Here is a 14,763-nt window from a genome sequence, read left to right as displayed (position 1 = left end):
GTTTATTAGCCCTGCCTCCTCTTGATGTGCAAACCAAAAATGGACTATACAGGGTAATCCAGGGCTAAACGGCCACATTGAAAATAAAAATATTGTAGATTTTAACATGCTCTGACACGGTGATCGTGTATGGTGATACACACCAGACTTTGTGGCAGCATTTACCATACTATGGTAAGTATTCCAAGAGTTCTAGTAAATACTACTATAATTCTGATTATTTTCACCAAATAGTATCACTGCGTATAAAATCAAGTAGACTTATAGTAGATATTACCATATTTTTTTTCAGTGTAGACTACAGGAGCCGAAACACCCCAAAACCCCCTCTTCGAATTGAGTTTTCGATTTTTTTAGGGTCAGTTATGATTTCAGAGCATAAAGGTACAGGGGAATACTTTTCATGAGATTTGGTACACAACTGTTGACAAAATTCAGGAAAAACAATTTACTTTCCGACATTTTGAAGGGGGGGGGGGGCGTAGCTCCGACTGGGGGCGCACCTTTGGAAAAAAACTTTATACAACAAAAAAGTCTTATTTGGACCCATAGAACACGCTCGTGTATTCTGGTTGTTTAACCCTGAATCACTCTTTGTAATAATCAAAAGGAACAAAAGTAGACCTCGATTACCCGCAATGATTGGGAGGGACCCTGGCTAAGATTACCGCGAATAAGCAACATTTACCTCAAAGGAATTACTTTGCCACAAATCATTCCTAGGTGATCCTACATTTAAACGGATTTTCTCTTAAACTTTTTTTTAGCGGAGAGTTTCTGTGTCCAAGTTATCCCTTATCATGTTTCTCGGTCCGTCACAGATTCCCATCCTTCTCCTTCTACATGAAACTGCTAAAAATGAGAACAGAAAACAAGGAAAAACTGGATGTAACTCACAAACTTTCAGTGTAAATTTTGTAGAGGTATATGGAGAAAATTATTCCAGCTGAAAAACTCACCATCAGATAGGACCTGCAACAAAATAAAAAATAATAAGGTTAATACGCAAGAATGAGTTTCTTACTGATTCATTGTAAACTTCCGCACTTCGGTGGAAAATATTCGATTTGGAAAATGATTTTGGCACCACCAGGAGGCAAGGCGGCCTCCGGGGGATGGACCGCATAGCGGCCAGGGGGCACAACCCCTATAGTATATCATGAATTTTTGGAGGCGTCACAAACCCGGAATCACTCTTCATTTGTATAGAGGGTGTCTATTTAAAACAGGCAGGTCAAAAATCAGTACTTACACTGTACTTTTTCAGTACATTCCTAAGAAATTCAGTACCTCCTCAACAGAAAAATTCAGTATTTTTCCGGTGCCTCCATTCGGCGAAATTCGGAAAATGTCGAAAATTTAAATCTCGCTCGGATTGTGACAAAAATGATGTAGCCCAAAATTTCATTGGTGGCTTGAAGATTAACTGATTGGATGATCGCGATCTTACAGGCAAAAACTTCTCTTAAGAATCAACGCGCAGGTGATTGCAGACTTTCCAGGTTTTATTGAAGAACATGTGTGGTATGTATGACGGATCTTCTTCGTACACTTTCAGAAATATGAATTTCGAATTTCCGTATATTTTCAGTACTTCCGGACCGCCCTTAATAAATCAGGACGATTTCTGGACTTTCCGGAAATTCCGGACTAGTGGACACCCTGTTGGCACCACGTGGGCGCGAGACGTCCTCCGCACTGGAAAAAAAACACATGGGATCTAGAGTCCTGACTCTTAAAAACATCGACAAGAAGAAATACTCTTGATTCAATCAGAATCTAGCTTAAATCAAGAACCAAGCCTCTTAATTTAAGTGGATTTCGTTTTGATTCAAGCAAAAATCCGATTGAATCAAGAGCATTTTTTCTTGTCAATGTTTTCAAGAGTCTGGACTCTAGATCCGATGTGTTTTTTTTTCCCCAGTGCGGGGGATAGACCGCATATCGGCCAGGGGCCACACTTTAGCAATTATGCATTTTTGAAGGCGTCACAAACTCGGATTCCCTCCCCATTTCATCACTTCCAATTGATATTATGAGCACAACAAACGATTCGAACGAAAATCGAAGGACACTGGTTGAGGAGTGGGCGATAACCCGCGTCCAGTGACTAATTAGATGTCTGGGGCGCGTGCCAAGCATGAGTCAATTCATACCCCGACCCGGGCCGGAAACTTGGGGCCCCGAAACCGGGGGCGGGGGAGTGGGGGCCTCTTGACGGTGATTGTTGTAGGGTTTCCAGCCGCACTTTCGTCACTTGTCTCGATCCGCGGTTCCGCATACCACTCTCGGGCATCGGGAGTTCGGGACCCTCCATCATTCACACACCACCCGGAGCCGGACCACCCGTGGCCACTGTCAAGTTCGTTTAGATTGCGGATTGAGATTCATTCCTCGAGTGGCTTCCTCATCCCCAACTTGGTCGTCGACTTATCTCCTCCCGTTACTGCCCACAGAGAAAACAATAACACAAATTTGAATTGCGGGCCGAGTAGCACCCCCTACTTTTACAAGTCGTCTCTGATTGCCTCATCCGCCTGCGGACTGATAATTGAAATTGATAGACAAAGCTATGGACTAGTGTGTAGCGATCCTATTGGTTGCAATAATTGGTGGTTCTAACAGACTAACGGGGAAAATGATGGACTAACTGTCAGGTCTCTTGCCGGTTGCCGTTAGTTAGTCAATCACATTACACCTTTATGCCGGGGAAATTTATTTGTTTTTGCTAGATAGAAGGAAACATGCACAAATTAGTGAAATCAAAGGAAAGAACTACACAGAAAAAAATTGATGGTGCTGACGACAGAACCTTCTGTTCACAGGGCTCCTGCAGTTTCTTTGTTCCACTTATGGACTTTTCTGTCACAGGAAAGTTCTGTGAGTGTAATAAAGAAACTGCAGGAGCCCTGTGAACAGAAGGTTCTGTCGTCAGCACCATCCATTTTTTCCTGTGCACGGGCATGACATCAACGCCCTCTATATTTATTTTTATTCAATTCATATTATTCAAATAGTTCAAATTCTTATTGGGGAGCAATAAACCCGATGTTTACGAGTAGCAAGCCACGGTCGATCACCACGCTAAAGCCGAAAGCCATGAAGCAAACCTCTCGAGTGTTTCTTAACCGGGAGAGACGAAACGAAACACCTGGACAACAACCCGTCTCTCCAGTCGTAAAAGCGCGTAACTCCCTTTCGAGATGAGCTACATCGCCCACTGAGCCCACCACGGTGGCAGCTCCCGCGAGAAGCGAGTTACGTCGTTTCGTCCCGGAGTCCGAGAGCCACGTTACCGTGACAACTGGAGAGAGAAAATAATGGCCCGGGATGAAATGAGCGGGAGCATCTCTCGATTGATAAATTATTTATAAAGACCGACACTTCCGCTCGGAAGGAAAACACGGCGGGAAAATCACCGGGAATCATCGCCGAGCCCCGCGGCCGCTGCGAAATTAATTGTCAAATTTACATCGGAAGCGTGGATTTCGAAAAAATATCGAGGTGGATAGGAGCACCGCGGGAGGGGGCCGTGATGAAACGATGGACCGCTCCGGGTTTATTGGTGAAATCTTGGAGGTCGTGGGAAGTAAGATTATGATGGATGCAAATCGAAACCACGGACCGGGAGATTCGGAAAATAAATTAAGTCTGGATCTGAATTGCGTCGCAATCGGGGTGTTTTGAGGCCGCGTTCGTGTCGGCCAGCTTCTGGCGTTACGGGTATTTTGGTGCGCGGAAGAAAAAACAGGGTATGTACCGCACGAAAAAATATGATCTTTGAAGAGTCGGTACGGATGTACGGAGAAGTAGTTTCTGTGCTATAGTGCGGACCATAGTAACCGGCAGAACCGCAAGGAACGAAATTGGGCTTGTCGCAAATTCCAGCTTGAGCAAAAGGAAGAGTTGTTTTTTTTTTCACAGAAAGTGCCGTAATTATTCTTTAAAACGTTTTTACGCTGGAGATCTCAGAAATCATTCTCCAGATTTTTTTGAGGAGCTTTATGGGTAATACTTGACTCTTTTTTCTCAACTGCGCCGTACAGTTTGACCTGGAATTTTCTTTTTTCATGACACCAAGAGTCATACTTCAAGTTGACTTCAAGTCGTACACAAATCTGGAGAACTGATCTCTGAAATCCCTGACGCGTAAATTTTTCCTTATTCTCGAGATATTTTCTATGAAAAATGAACCCCGTGTTATTTTCCATAAGAGCCCCAGGAAGTGGGCACTAGCGGGCTAATTATTAAAATTGATAGACAAAGCTATAGACAATCATTTTTCATAGAGATCATTTTTTGGTCTTGATCTGGTGCGAATATCGTAGGCGGTCAGTAACTGCCGGCACACTGTGAAACGAGCTTAATAGAGGAGGTCGGACATGGAATTTTTGGCTAAAATTTCAAATTTTGGTGTTCATTTCGTCAAAAATTCCATTTCAAGGGTGTTTCTGGAAGGAAATTTCTCGAAAAAACCCATGGAACCACTTTTAAGCTTTTGTTCCATATTTTCGAAAATTTAAGTTTTCAAAAGTTCTGATATTTTCCGACTTCTCCTATTGACTCGGTCCAGTGTGAGGCAATTTGCAAGCGGCATACGTGTCAACTCCTTAAATTACGATAATTCGTATCGACACAGTGAAGGTTTCATCAGTGAAGAACTTCAAAAGCTTCAAATGGCTTGAAGCGCCTTCAAATCCTGATGATACTCTTCAGCTTTGCGAGGCAGTTAGTTTAGTTGCCTATCCCAACCAGACCCAACTGAGGTCACTGATTTCACTCCACGCACGAGCTAGTGGGCTGACAGGTGCCATGAATTGAAGAAGTAGAGGAAGAACAAGGAAAAACGTATGTTTGAATTCCAAGCATGATGAGCAGTGCTTTCTATCTCGTTTCTATATTACTGAATTTTTACATTTTTTTCTTTCATTCAATGAAAGGGTTGCAATTTGCCGGCGATTGCTAATTCCCTCCGACACAAACACTAGAAAAGGTGCTTGTTTTGATTCCATAAATTAGTGTAGGCACTAATTAAGAGTGAGTTACGATGAGATAAAAGCCATAGAAGGGTTTGTGAAATGATTACCTCGGATAAGATCTTTCTCGAAATCTCCCAGAGTGGCTAAGGTAAGTAATGCACCTGAAAAGAGAGTGAACTTGTATCTCCTCAATTCATCGGCTAGCAACCTACTCTACCGTGCTGATGAAAAACTTCGTGTGAGCTTTCAGACGTTGCCACATTTCCGTCGATAAAAAAAGAATTTACTGTGAATATCGAAAGTATTTTTCTTCACAATTTCCGCACATTTTTGTTCGCAATTTAATCTGAAAAATCTAAAAATTTACAAGGAAATACGTCCATAAATTTCCTTAAAAATACACGTTTTACCCAGGGAAATTAGGTGACCTCTCAAATTCTGATAGGGCGTTCTTCCTTGATGCTCGTCTCAAAGCAGTCAAAGGCGTTTGAAAAGTCGACACGGCCGGACTCAAGACGGTATCTCGGCTGCGCCTCCCTTCCAAAGGGCGCCTCTCTTCAAAACTCCCTCGAGAGCGGGGATGATTAGAGCCATGAAATTACTTTGAACTTGCTTTTTTAAAATGTGCGGTAATCATAGGCAACATTCAATTATTTGCCACTTTCCTCTTATCTGCTCCAGCATCGCTCCGGGTCTTCTCAGAACTTTTATCATTTCATTTCCGCCTCAACCTTCCACTCCAGCGAACCCTTTCTTTTCATCTCGCGGGCGGGCGGCGTTGCACCGGCTCCACCGGGATCTCCATTTTCCCACCCTGGGAAAGTGCGAATTTCGTAAACTTTGCAACGCTGCTTCGCGGCAACTTCAGCGAAATTCCTTCCTTGCATCCGTCCTTGTTCCGAGCTAACTTTCTGCGTTTTTAATCATAACCTAAACAATGGTGTGGTTAGAGGGAGGAGTTGGCGGTGAGAGCTATTGCGAGTGCCTTTTATAGATTTTAGATAACTCTTTCTCTTGTACTTTTTGGGGTGCAACCTCAGGAATTTTTGAACACGCCTTTGTGCTTGAGTGGTATTTGATTAATGCAAAGTTTTTGCTAGTACGATATGCCCGATTGAAGACTAGCGACTGTACACTTGCAAAAGAAAGTGTCGTACATTTTCAAGAGCTAATACGTGTAAACTACGATGAATGACGCGCTTTCCCGCGCTGTATTACAGACCCGTCAATAAAATCCGTGTTTAATTATTGTATTCCGACTTTTCATTCGAATATGAACGACAAAAAATTATGTCAAATTTTACCAGAAATCAGGTAAATTTAATCATGAGCTTGCACTTGATTTTTGACACAGTGATACTGGAAGGTACAGGGGTTGCTAATTTTCCAAGTTTTCCAAGAATTGCTAGATCCGGGTCGAACACCTTCCCAGAAAAGTGATGACTTTATGAAACTAAAACTTTGTTTTCTAAAAATGACATTCTTTACAAAATTGCGCCCACAAGAAAGCTAAGCGATCTTTTTTCGCCTCATCGTAATTTCGAGGAAATTTGTTTTTTCCCCCCCCCTTTTTTAGTGGCTCTACAAAATTTTGCAGACTTCCCAAGTTTTTGCGTAGTCCGCGATCGCTCGATCTGAGAGATTATCGACCACTGGTGAGGTAAGGATAACCAGATATCTGGTAAGATTTACCATACTTTTGGTGAATACAAATAGAGTCACGGTTTTTGCATCCATCGAATCACAGTTGCTTAAGTATTACTTTTCTTCTCAGTTTAGACACCTTGACCACTCAGCCGTGCTGAGGAAAACCGCCGTATGAACATTCGAAAATTTCGAAATTTCCTCCACTTAAATGTTTATTTTCAAGCAGAATTGTGAATATTTTCTCCTACAATTTTCAGACAATTTAGATCTAATTGCGAATAAAATTCTCTGAAAAATTGGCGGAAGAGTATTCACAGATTTCCCTGCAAATAAGTATTTTATCAACAGAAATTTGGCAACGTCTGAAGGCTCATACGCCGTTCCTCCTTAGCACGGGAGCACTGGACAGGAGACAAAATGCCTTCGAACTAGGATTGAGGAAAGCGCGCGTAACAAAGTATTGCGGTGGCTTTGTGGAAGGAGAAACAACTAAGGGTGGAAAACCGGGGTCGTTCCGGGAAAACGGGGTGGGGGGTGTAGGTCCGCGGTTCGGAAAACCCACAAAGAAGATAAATAGACCGAAAACAAAACGGGAAAAAGAAGCGAGTCCATATTCACGGCACGGCCAAAGGAGACGGAGCGGGTAGCGGGTCAATCTTGCACGGTGCGCTGGACTCCGATTCCATCGCGCCGCATGCAAAGGGAGGCGATCTGCCCTTTTGCCGCAAAAGCGCGTGGACCCCATGGGCGATTCGGAGGGGGTACGCGGTTTTTCCTCGACGCGGCGGAGACGCCATTAAAAAAATATGAAATGTCGCCAAATACGTGCGCTCCCGCCAACAAAGTTAGATAATCCCTTTTCGGGCCACCCCTCTCGCCCCGCCTTACCGTTTGTGTCTACAGGATGTCCCGAATCGACAGATAGATCTATACCGATTGCTGAGGTCGAAAAATGCGTTCACACTGAAAAAAAAAAGTTACGGGCTATACAGACTACCGTCCATTCCGGGCTCAGAGGCGGAAAGTTCCGGGTGCTGGAGCCGTGGCTTCAATTGCTCCGGGTGGTACGACCGGAACGCGGACGGTATGCCTATATAGCCCGTAAGTGTGACCTCCACGTCCGGAGTTTTTTTTTTTTCATGTGATGTATATGAGTATGGCAATTTACCTGAAATATGGTAAATTCTAACGCGAGTCTACTTGATATTTGACGCAGTGACACTGAGAGTAAGGATATTCAAACCTCTGTTATTATCTACCATACCTTAGGTGAATGCGGTTACATAATTATACTATTTGCCATCGTAAAGCTTGATTATCATACTCATGCCACAACTTGTCCTTCTTTTCATTGTACTTCCATTGCAGGTTTTAAAAAGTCAAAATTTGATTTATTCTTGCAAAAGAGAGAATATAACCAAAACGTCCCTGTAAAAATATGATACAATTCTTTGTACCTGGTGCCATCAATTGAACCATCGAAATACATCATAATAAATAAATCCAAGACAAGAAATGAAAACAATGTAAAAACTAACTACTCGAAAGCGATGGGTTCACTACATCGTTGATTGGTCCCATCAAAGCTCATGAAGTGGGATAGGTGAGTGTTCTTCGTGCAGATGACTATTCGCGCTCACCAGTATGTTTCTTGCCTATGTAGCAAAATTGAAGGCGAATCTTAAAGAGGCCAATAAACCAATGCACCATGCATAAAGCTGCTGACAGATAATTTCCGCTTAAGATTCGCCTTCAATTTCACCACATAGGCAACAAACATACCGCGGAGCGCGAGTAGTCATCTATACGAAAAACGCACAGCAATTTTACCTGAAGTTCTTGAGAATTAATCGGAAATATCATAACTCTCCTCATAAATAAACATTTTATCGAGGATAATTTGGTAACTCTCGAAATGTTCATACTGCGTTCTTCTTTAGCACGGCAGTATAGTAGACGTTACTAGACTTTTTGTCAGTGAATTCGTATCTAACTGTGTGCCACATTCGATTCGAGACACCCTGTGTTTTGCGGGGAACCGCCCTGCCCACACATCCCTTCGTGAGACGGCGAGACGCGACCTACCCCGGAATGACCTACCTCTCGCGAATCCAGTGATCCATTCATAAACCCATTTCAATATCATCTTGACCCCGTGTCCCGCGACCTCTCCCATCCCGCGGTGTTTCTCCTCACTTCTGTCTCGGGCCTCGAGGATTCTCAATCTTAATTTTTCTCGTTCATCCCTTCAACCCTTCATCCTCGGACCGCGGACCGCCCGCCGAACACGCTTTTCATCCCCGCCAACCTCGGCCTCGGCGTCGCTTCCTCTCGATCTATCACACTCCATCACTTTTACGCTTCAACGGAGGCGCCGCCAACCGCCAACTCCACGGTTGCCAACAAAATTAGGAACTGAAATCCCCCGACATTTATCTGAATTCCCTCACACATTTTGGTTAAATTCCCTGACAATTTTACCTAATTTATCAGAAAAGAACCAACCCACATTTTCACCAAAATTAGAAAATGAAATCCCCCGACATTTCTCCGATTTCCCTCACACATATTTTGGTTAAATTCCCTGACGATTGGACCTAATTTATCAGTAAAGAACCAACCCACATTATCAAAAAAAATTGAGTTACGAATGTTTCTCAGTTCCTCTGGTCGCATATTCTCTCCTGCCAAAAACTCGAAAGTCAAAAATGAAAATTATTTTGTGAAAAGAGAAATGAAAGTTTATTTTCTTCATTGAGCGTTATGGAGGAATAAAACTTCATAGCTCTTTGTCTCAGTTTCGACTTGATGTGGGATGGTTTCTTTCTGATAAACTCGGACCAATTATTGAAGACATGCCAGATGGTCAAAGAGACGCAGAAATAGTTGTTGGGCAAAATTCGTAGTTCGAAACGTCAAACCTATTCTAGAATACAAAAAAACGTGCTTATCCATTTTTCCCTGACATTTTTATCATTTCCCCTACTATTTTCAGGCTTTCCCTAACTTTAAAGGAAAAATTGTGCTCGTATGAGCTTTTTCCTTCTTTAATGGGATTTTCAGCTTTGTGATGATTCTTAACGCACGTTGGCTACGTTTCCAACTTTCTGTCTTTTTAAAATTCCCTGAAATTTCCCGATTTTCCTGACTGTGGCAACCCTGTAACTCAAGACCCGAGCGCGGGCGTCCCTCTCGCTTTTCGGTGATGATGATTCCGAGTCGACTTTTTATCCGTCCCGCTTTTTCCACCTTTTCGTCCGCTCATGAGCATGGAAAAGCCCCCGAAAAAAGACTCCCGGTCCTTTACATTCCTTCGAAACCACGGTTATTTACTTTCAAGGGCATTGAAAGGGGTTCTAATTATACAGGGTGGTCCAGCAATTCCGAACCACACCTATAGCCCCTAAGCTCCTGCCCCTTTTAAAGGTAATCTAATTTGAATTTTGGAGGGTCTCAAATATTGTTTTCTTTGACCTAAGACTGCCTTGCTAAAGAAAAACGCCGTATGAACCTTCAGGAGTTGCCACATTTCGATCGATAAAACACGAATTTCCTGGTAAACTTGAGAATATTTTTCTTTGAAATTTTCGGATAATATTGTTCGCAATTTCACCTAGAGTTCCGGAAAATTTCAAGGGAAAATATTGTGAGATGGCGTAGCTCAGGGGGGGTAGAGCGTCGCAAGTGCTAGTGCAGACGCAAGGCGTCGCAAGAGCAGATGCAGACACGCGTCGCGACTACTGTGCAGACGATGGCGTCGCTAGAGCAATGCAGACGCAGGGCGTCGCAAGTGCAGAGCTGACACTCGTCGCAACGGCAGTGCAGACACAACGGGATAGACGCGAAGGCCAAAGAAGAACCAAAATGGTTGATGAGATATGATGTCTATTACTGACCGCTACAAAGGGCACACAAATCGTACAGGTTTTGACTCTGGGTCGATGGGATGAGGAGCGGACTAGTGCCGCTCGATCGCCAGTCTCTCCAAGAATCAGGTGAGACCCTGGAGCCACAGGGATGAGAAGCGGCCCACGGCCAGCTCGATCGCCTGTCCTCCAGAGAATAATCCAGGGCCCAGCTCCGAGGAGCTCCCTAGGTCTCCGGCTCTGGCTACCCCCTCCACTTGACTCGGAACCGGTCAAGCCTCGCCCTGCGCATGCGCAGAAGGGATACTACCCCTCTGCCCTCTCGCTGGGGGTGCTCCACCGCTGCCCAGTCCCGTGACGTATGGGTTTTTGTCAGCGCCCTCGACTTGGGTGCCAGGTCCCTGGGCACTCTCACAATATTCATAACTTTCCTCAAAAATAAATTTTTTATTGACGAAAAGTTGGCAACTCTCGAATTTTCATACAGCGTCTTCCTTATAGCACGGCAGAAGAGCACTCACATAATTTCAAGTCTCTATTTCAATGGGTGAGTTGAGCTAGTCACCGAATTGTGTTTTGATGCTTAATTCTTGTCTATCATCTAAAAATAATAAGATCTGTCTAAACAGCAACTTTTTACGTTCAATATTAACAAAGATATCGCGCAATTAAGAATCCCGTTTAAGACGTCATCCGCCGTGGCAAAAACACCCTTGGTTTCTTATCCACCTTGCTGTCATGCGAGTTTTATGTAGAGTAGTCAGTGCAAATGAGTATCTCACTAATTGATGAGGGCAAGGCCCTGGTAAAAATTGGCAGTAGAATCTATGTTCCAAAACACCATGGACCTACAGCCGGCTGTAAGATTTCCAATAGCTTCTACAGCCGGCTACACAATTTCTTATAGCCTTTCTTAGCCGATGGCGATTAAGTAACAGCCAGGCGATAAAGTGTATGCTAAACGTTACTAATTACGGATGCTAGGACTTAGTGAGTTTTTGGAATACTGCTCTCTTTTTGGGCCGTAGTATCTTGATTTATTTTGCGAGGAAAGCTCCGTACTTTTGATGGATGCCTGCCATTACTAATATATTAGAGCGCCTTCAGTTTCGTATGATACTGTGCAATACCTCTGGTGTGAAATAGTTGCTTCAAGCGCCGTGGCACGCCGCGGCGCGGCAGGCGGGCAGCCAGCGCGAAACGCGCATTGGCGCCTACAAACCTAACAGGGATACTTCACGCGTTGCGCAATGTGTGAAGTATCCCTGTTAGGTTTGTAGGCGCCAGTGCGTCGCCGCTCCGCTTTGTGTTAGGCTCTAATATTTAATCTGGCGGAGTCAGCGTTATTCAACTCATGATTTTGAAATGTTTGCACATCCTGTATGGATTATTCTCATTTGAATTGATGAAAAAAAAAAATATGTATTAAAGGAAAATATAATGTGTGTTTTGTAAATATTAAGGTGGTTCCGTATCAAACTTAATGATTTCCAAAGCACACCAATTTCTACACAATTTCTTATAGCCTTTTATAATCGATGGCGAAAAAGCAACAGCCAGGCGATAAAGTGTAAAGCCCGGCGATAGGAACTATAGCCGCCCGGCTGCATAATTTTTTATCGCTTCGTATAGCCCGGCCGTATGCTTTTCTCCGCATTCTACAGCCAGCTATATGATTTTCTGTAGCCTTCTTTAGCCGGCTATAAGAATTCCTATGGTATTTTGAAACGCAGCTCTTATCGCCAATTTTTACCGGGGGGGGGGGGGGGGGAGAAGAAACCAAGGATGTCACCACCGCAGTGGATGACGTCATAGACGGAATTTTTCAAAGCGCAATATCTCGGTTAATATTGAACTTAAAAAGTTGCTGTTTGGACGGATCTTGTTACTTTTACCTAATCTACAAGAATCAAACCTAAAAATACGATTTTAAGACCAGCGCTCCGACACATTGTTTCAAAATTTACAGGATTGATGTCTGATACTAGTAGTTTGAAACTTTAGGATCACTCTGTAAAATAAGACTGTTGTGTAATGGAACATCTTGCAATGATCCATGAGACCAAACTTATTTCAATACATTTTTACTTCCTGGAATGACAACTCCATGCGCTACGCTACGAAGGAGTATCACAAACTTGAGAGTCGACTCGGCGGGCGGACGTTTTTTTTCCTGACAATGAGCTACTGCGTAAGTGTAAGTGATCAGCGAGGTCTCAGCGGTGCTCGGTGGTCACTCGAGAACTAAATCAGCGCCGGGGTCCGTTACAGCTGTAATTAACACCTCTTGACGAAGTGACTCGACATGGCCAACACTCAACGGAACGGACAGACATCCGAACAGCCTCAACTCAACAGTGGCGTGGCGTGAATGATCGACTATCGATACTTCCCCATTTGAAGCTATGGTTAAGAATCGATTATCAAGGTGTTCGCTGCGAACGCCGTGTTTATCGATCCTTCTCCATAGGTTTAAATGGCAAATCGATCGATAAATCGCAAAGAATGATCGACTATCGATACTTCTCCATCTGAAGCTATGGTAAAGAATCGATTATCAAGGTGTTCGCTGCGAACGCCGTGTTTATCGATCCTTTTCCATAGGTTTGAATGGCAGATCAATCGATATATCGCAAAGCACGCCACGCCACTGCTCAACTCGACGCTGACCCACACCAACGACGCCGGGAATGACGCTGGACTCTGCCGTGCTGACGAAAAACGCCGTATAAACACTTGCATGTTGCCAAATTGCTTTTCAGAAAATTTTCAGTTCTGAAGGAAGTTACGCATATTTCTTCTTGTGATTGTCAGATACTTTAGATCGAATTGCGAACAAAATTCTCGGCAAAATTGGAAGAAAACAATTCACAATTTTTCTTAAAAATTCCTGATTTGCCGATGGAACTTTGGCAACGTCTGTAGGCTCATATGGTGTTCTTCCTTAGCATAGCAGACATGAGGATTATCTCACACTTCACCTCCGTTCCCGTGTTCTCCGTTCATGTTCCAGGATCTGATGGTTACATTGGCGACTTTTTTTACGTTCGTCGACACGTGAGCGTTGAAGTACTTCAGTAATGACGGCAACTGACAAAGCCGCCGACAAATACAAAGCCAGCCTTATTTAATTTGAGAATTTCAAGAGCTGATGTCGGTGATGTCAGATAAAAACGTCGGGAGATTGAAATTGGCAACTGAGTTGCCACGAAGTACAAAAATCTGGGAAAACAAAGCTGTCATAAAATTAACGACAGCCTCAAAAATAAAAGGTAAATGTTGTTTTCTTCCGCTATTTAAGGAATCTTGAGAGAAGGGTTTTCAAGTTACCGTTATCTTTGAACTTTTTGTTTCCTTTACTCAAGCTTTTTTCTTATCTGATTTGTTAACTCTTCATTCCTGTGGAAATTCTTTTCTGTAGTCCTAAACTCCTGTTACCTAATTACTTTTGTATAGTTAGAAGCTATAAGCTATCATGCTGTTGTGTAAAAATGGCCGCAAAGTCAGAGCTATAATCCTATAATAATAAATAGTACTGGAGGGGGCACAAATATAGTTTGGATCGAAAAAAATAAATAAATATTTTCGATTTTAAAAAAGAGAGACCGTGGCTTTTCAATTCTTTGCGTATCCAAAAATCTATTGGAATCCAAAATCTTGCGGGACCGCAAGCGTTTAAATTATGAGGGAGTTCCAATTTAAAAAAAAAAAAATGGCTCAAAATACTCAGAGTATCCGACAAACTTTCTCCTCCAACGTTAAAAACTTGGCATCGCTGCTCTGATTCATGCAGGACAATCTGGGAGGAGGGGAGATGGACTTACTGTCGGGCCTCCAGAAGAGATCTCAGTCCATTCCTTGGAAGCGTAATCGATACCAATTTTCAAGGTCCCTTCTTTTCTCGTTTTTTTTTTCGTCTTAAATTTACACATCACACCGCGATCACCGCGCACACGAAGACAATGCATAATTTAAGAGGGGCACGGACCGTGGGTCATGTAAGATAATGAATACCTACTGGCGGCCCATCGTACTGACGCTGAAGGATGCCGCATTAATGAAAAAGATGAAAGAAAAAACCTGGTTGAATGCACAGAGTGCCCCAACTGTCCTACTTAGGCGGCGATAAACTTCGACGATTATTCTGTTTGTGTATGATACGACTGTATGGGTTTGCGCGAACACATGTCTTGGAATGAAGAATGAGTAAAAATGAAAACGGCAATAACGAATAAGTTATCGAATTTTTGCAACAGTTGCGAATGTTGAGA

General features: G+C 43.2%; 1 protein-coding gene across 2 annotated transcripts in view; it reads right to left on the bottom strand.

Annotated features, from left to right (window-relative positions):
* Positions 1 to 481: 481 nt before the first annotated feature.
* The window catches only part of LOC109030794 (leucine-rich repeat, immunoglobulin-like domain-containing kekkon 5 protein), a 628,607-nt gene continuing 614,325 nt past the window's right edge, over positions 482 to 14,763 (bottom strand). The window contains exon 5 of one of the 2 annotated variants that reach the window (XM_072297688.1): positions 482 to 972. In XM_072297688.1, coding sequence (XP_072153789.1) covers positions 962 to 972 — 11 coding nt within the window. In that variant the 3' untranslated portion in view covers positions 482 to 961. The remainder of the gene's footprint in view (positions 973 to 14,763) is intronic. The other variant, XR_011899431.1, reaches the window with a different exon arrangement.

Source organism: Bemisia tabaci, chromosome 3 (assembly GCF_918797505.1).
Source record: "Bemisia tabaci chromosome 3, PGI_BMITA_v3".
Lineage (NCBI taxonomy): Eukaryota > Metazoa > Arthropoda > Insecta > Hemiptera > Aleyrodidae > Bemisia > Bemisia tabaci.
Note: the sequence above shows the minus strand (reverse complement) of the source record. Positions and strands in the feature narration are given on the sequence as shown.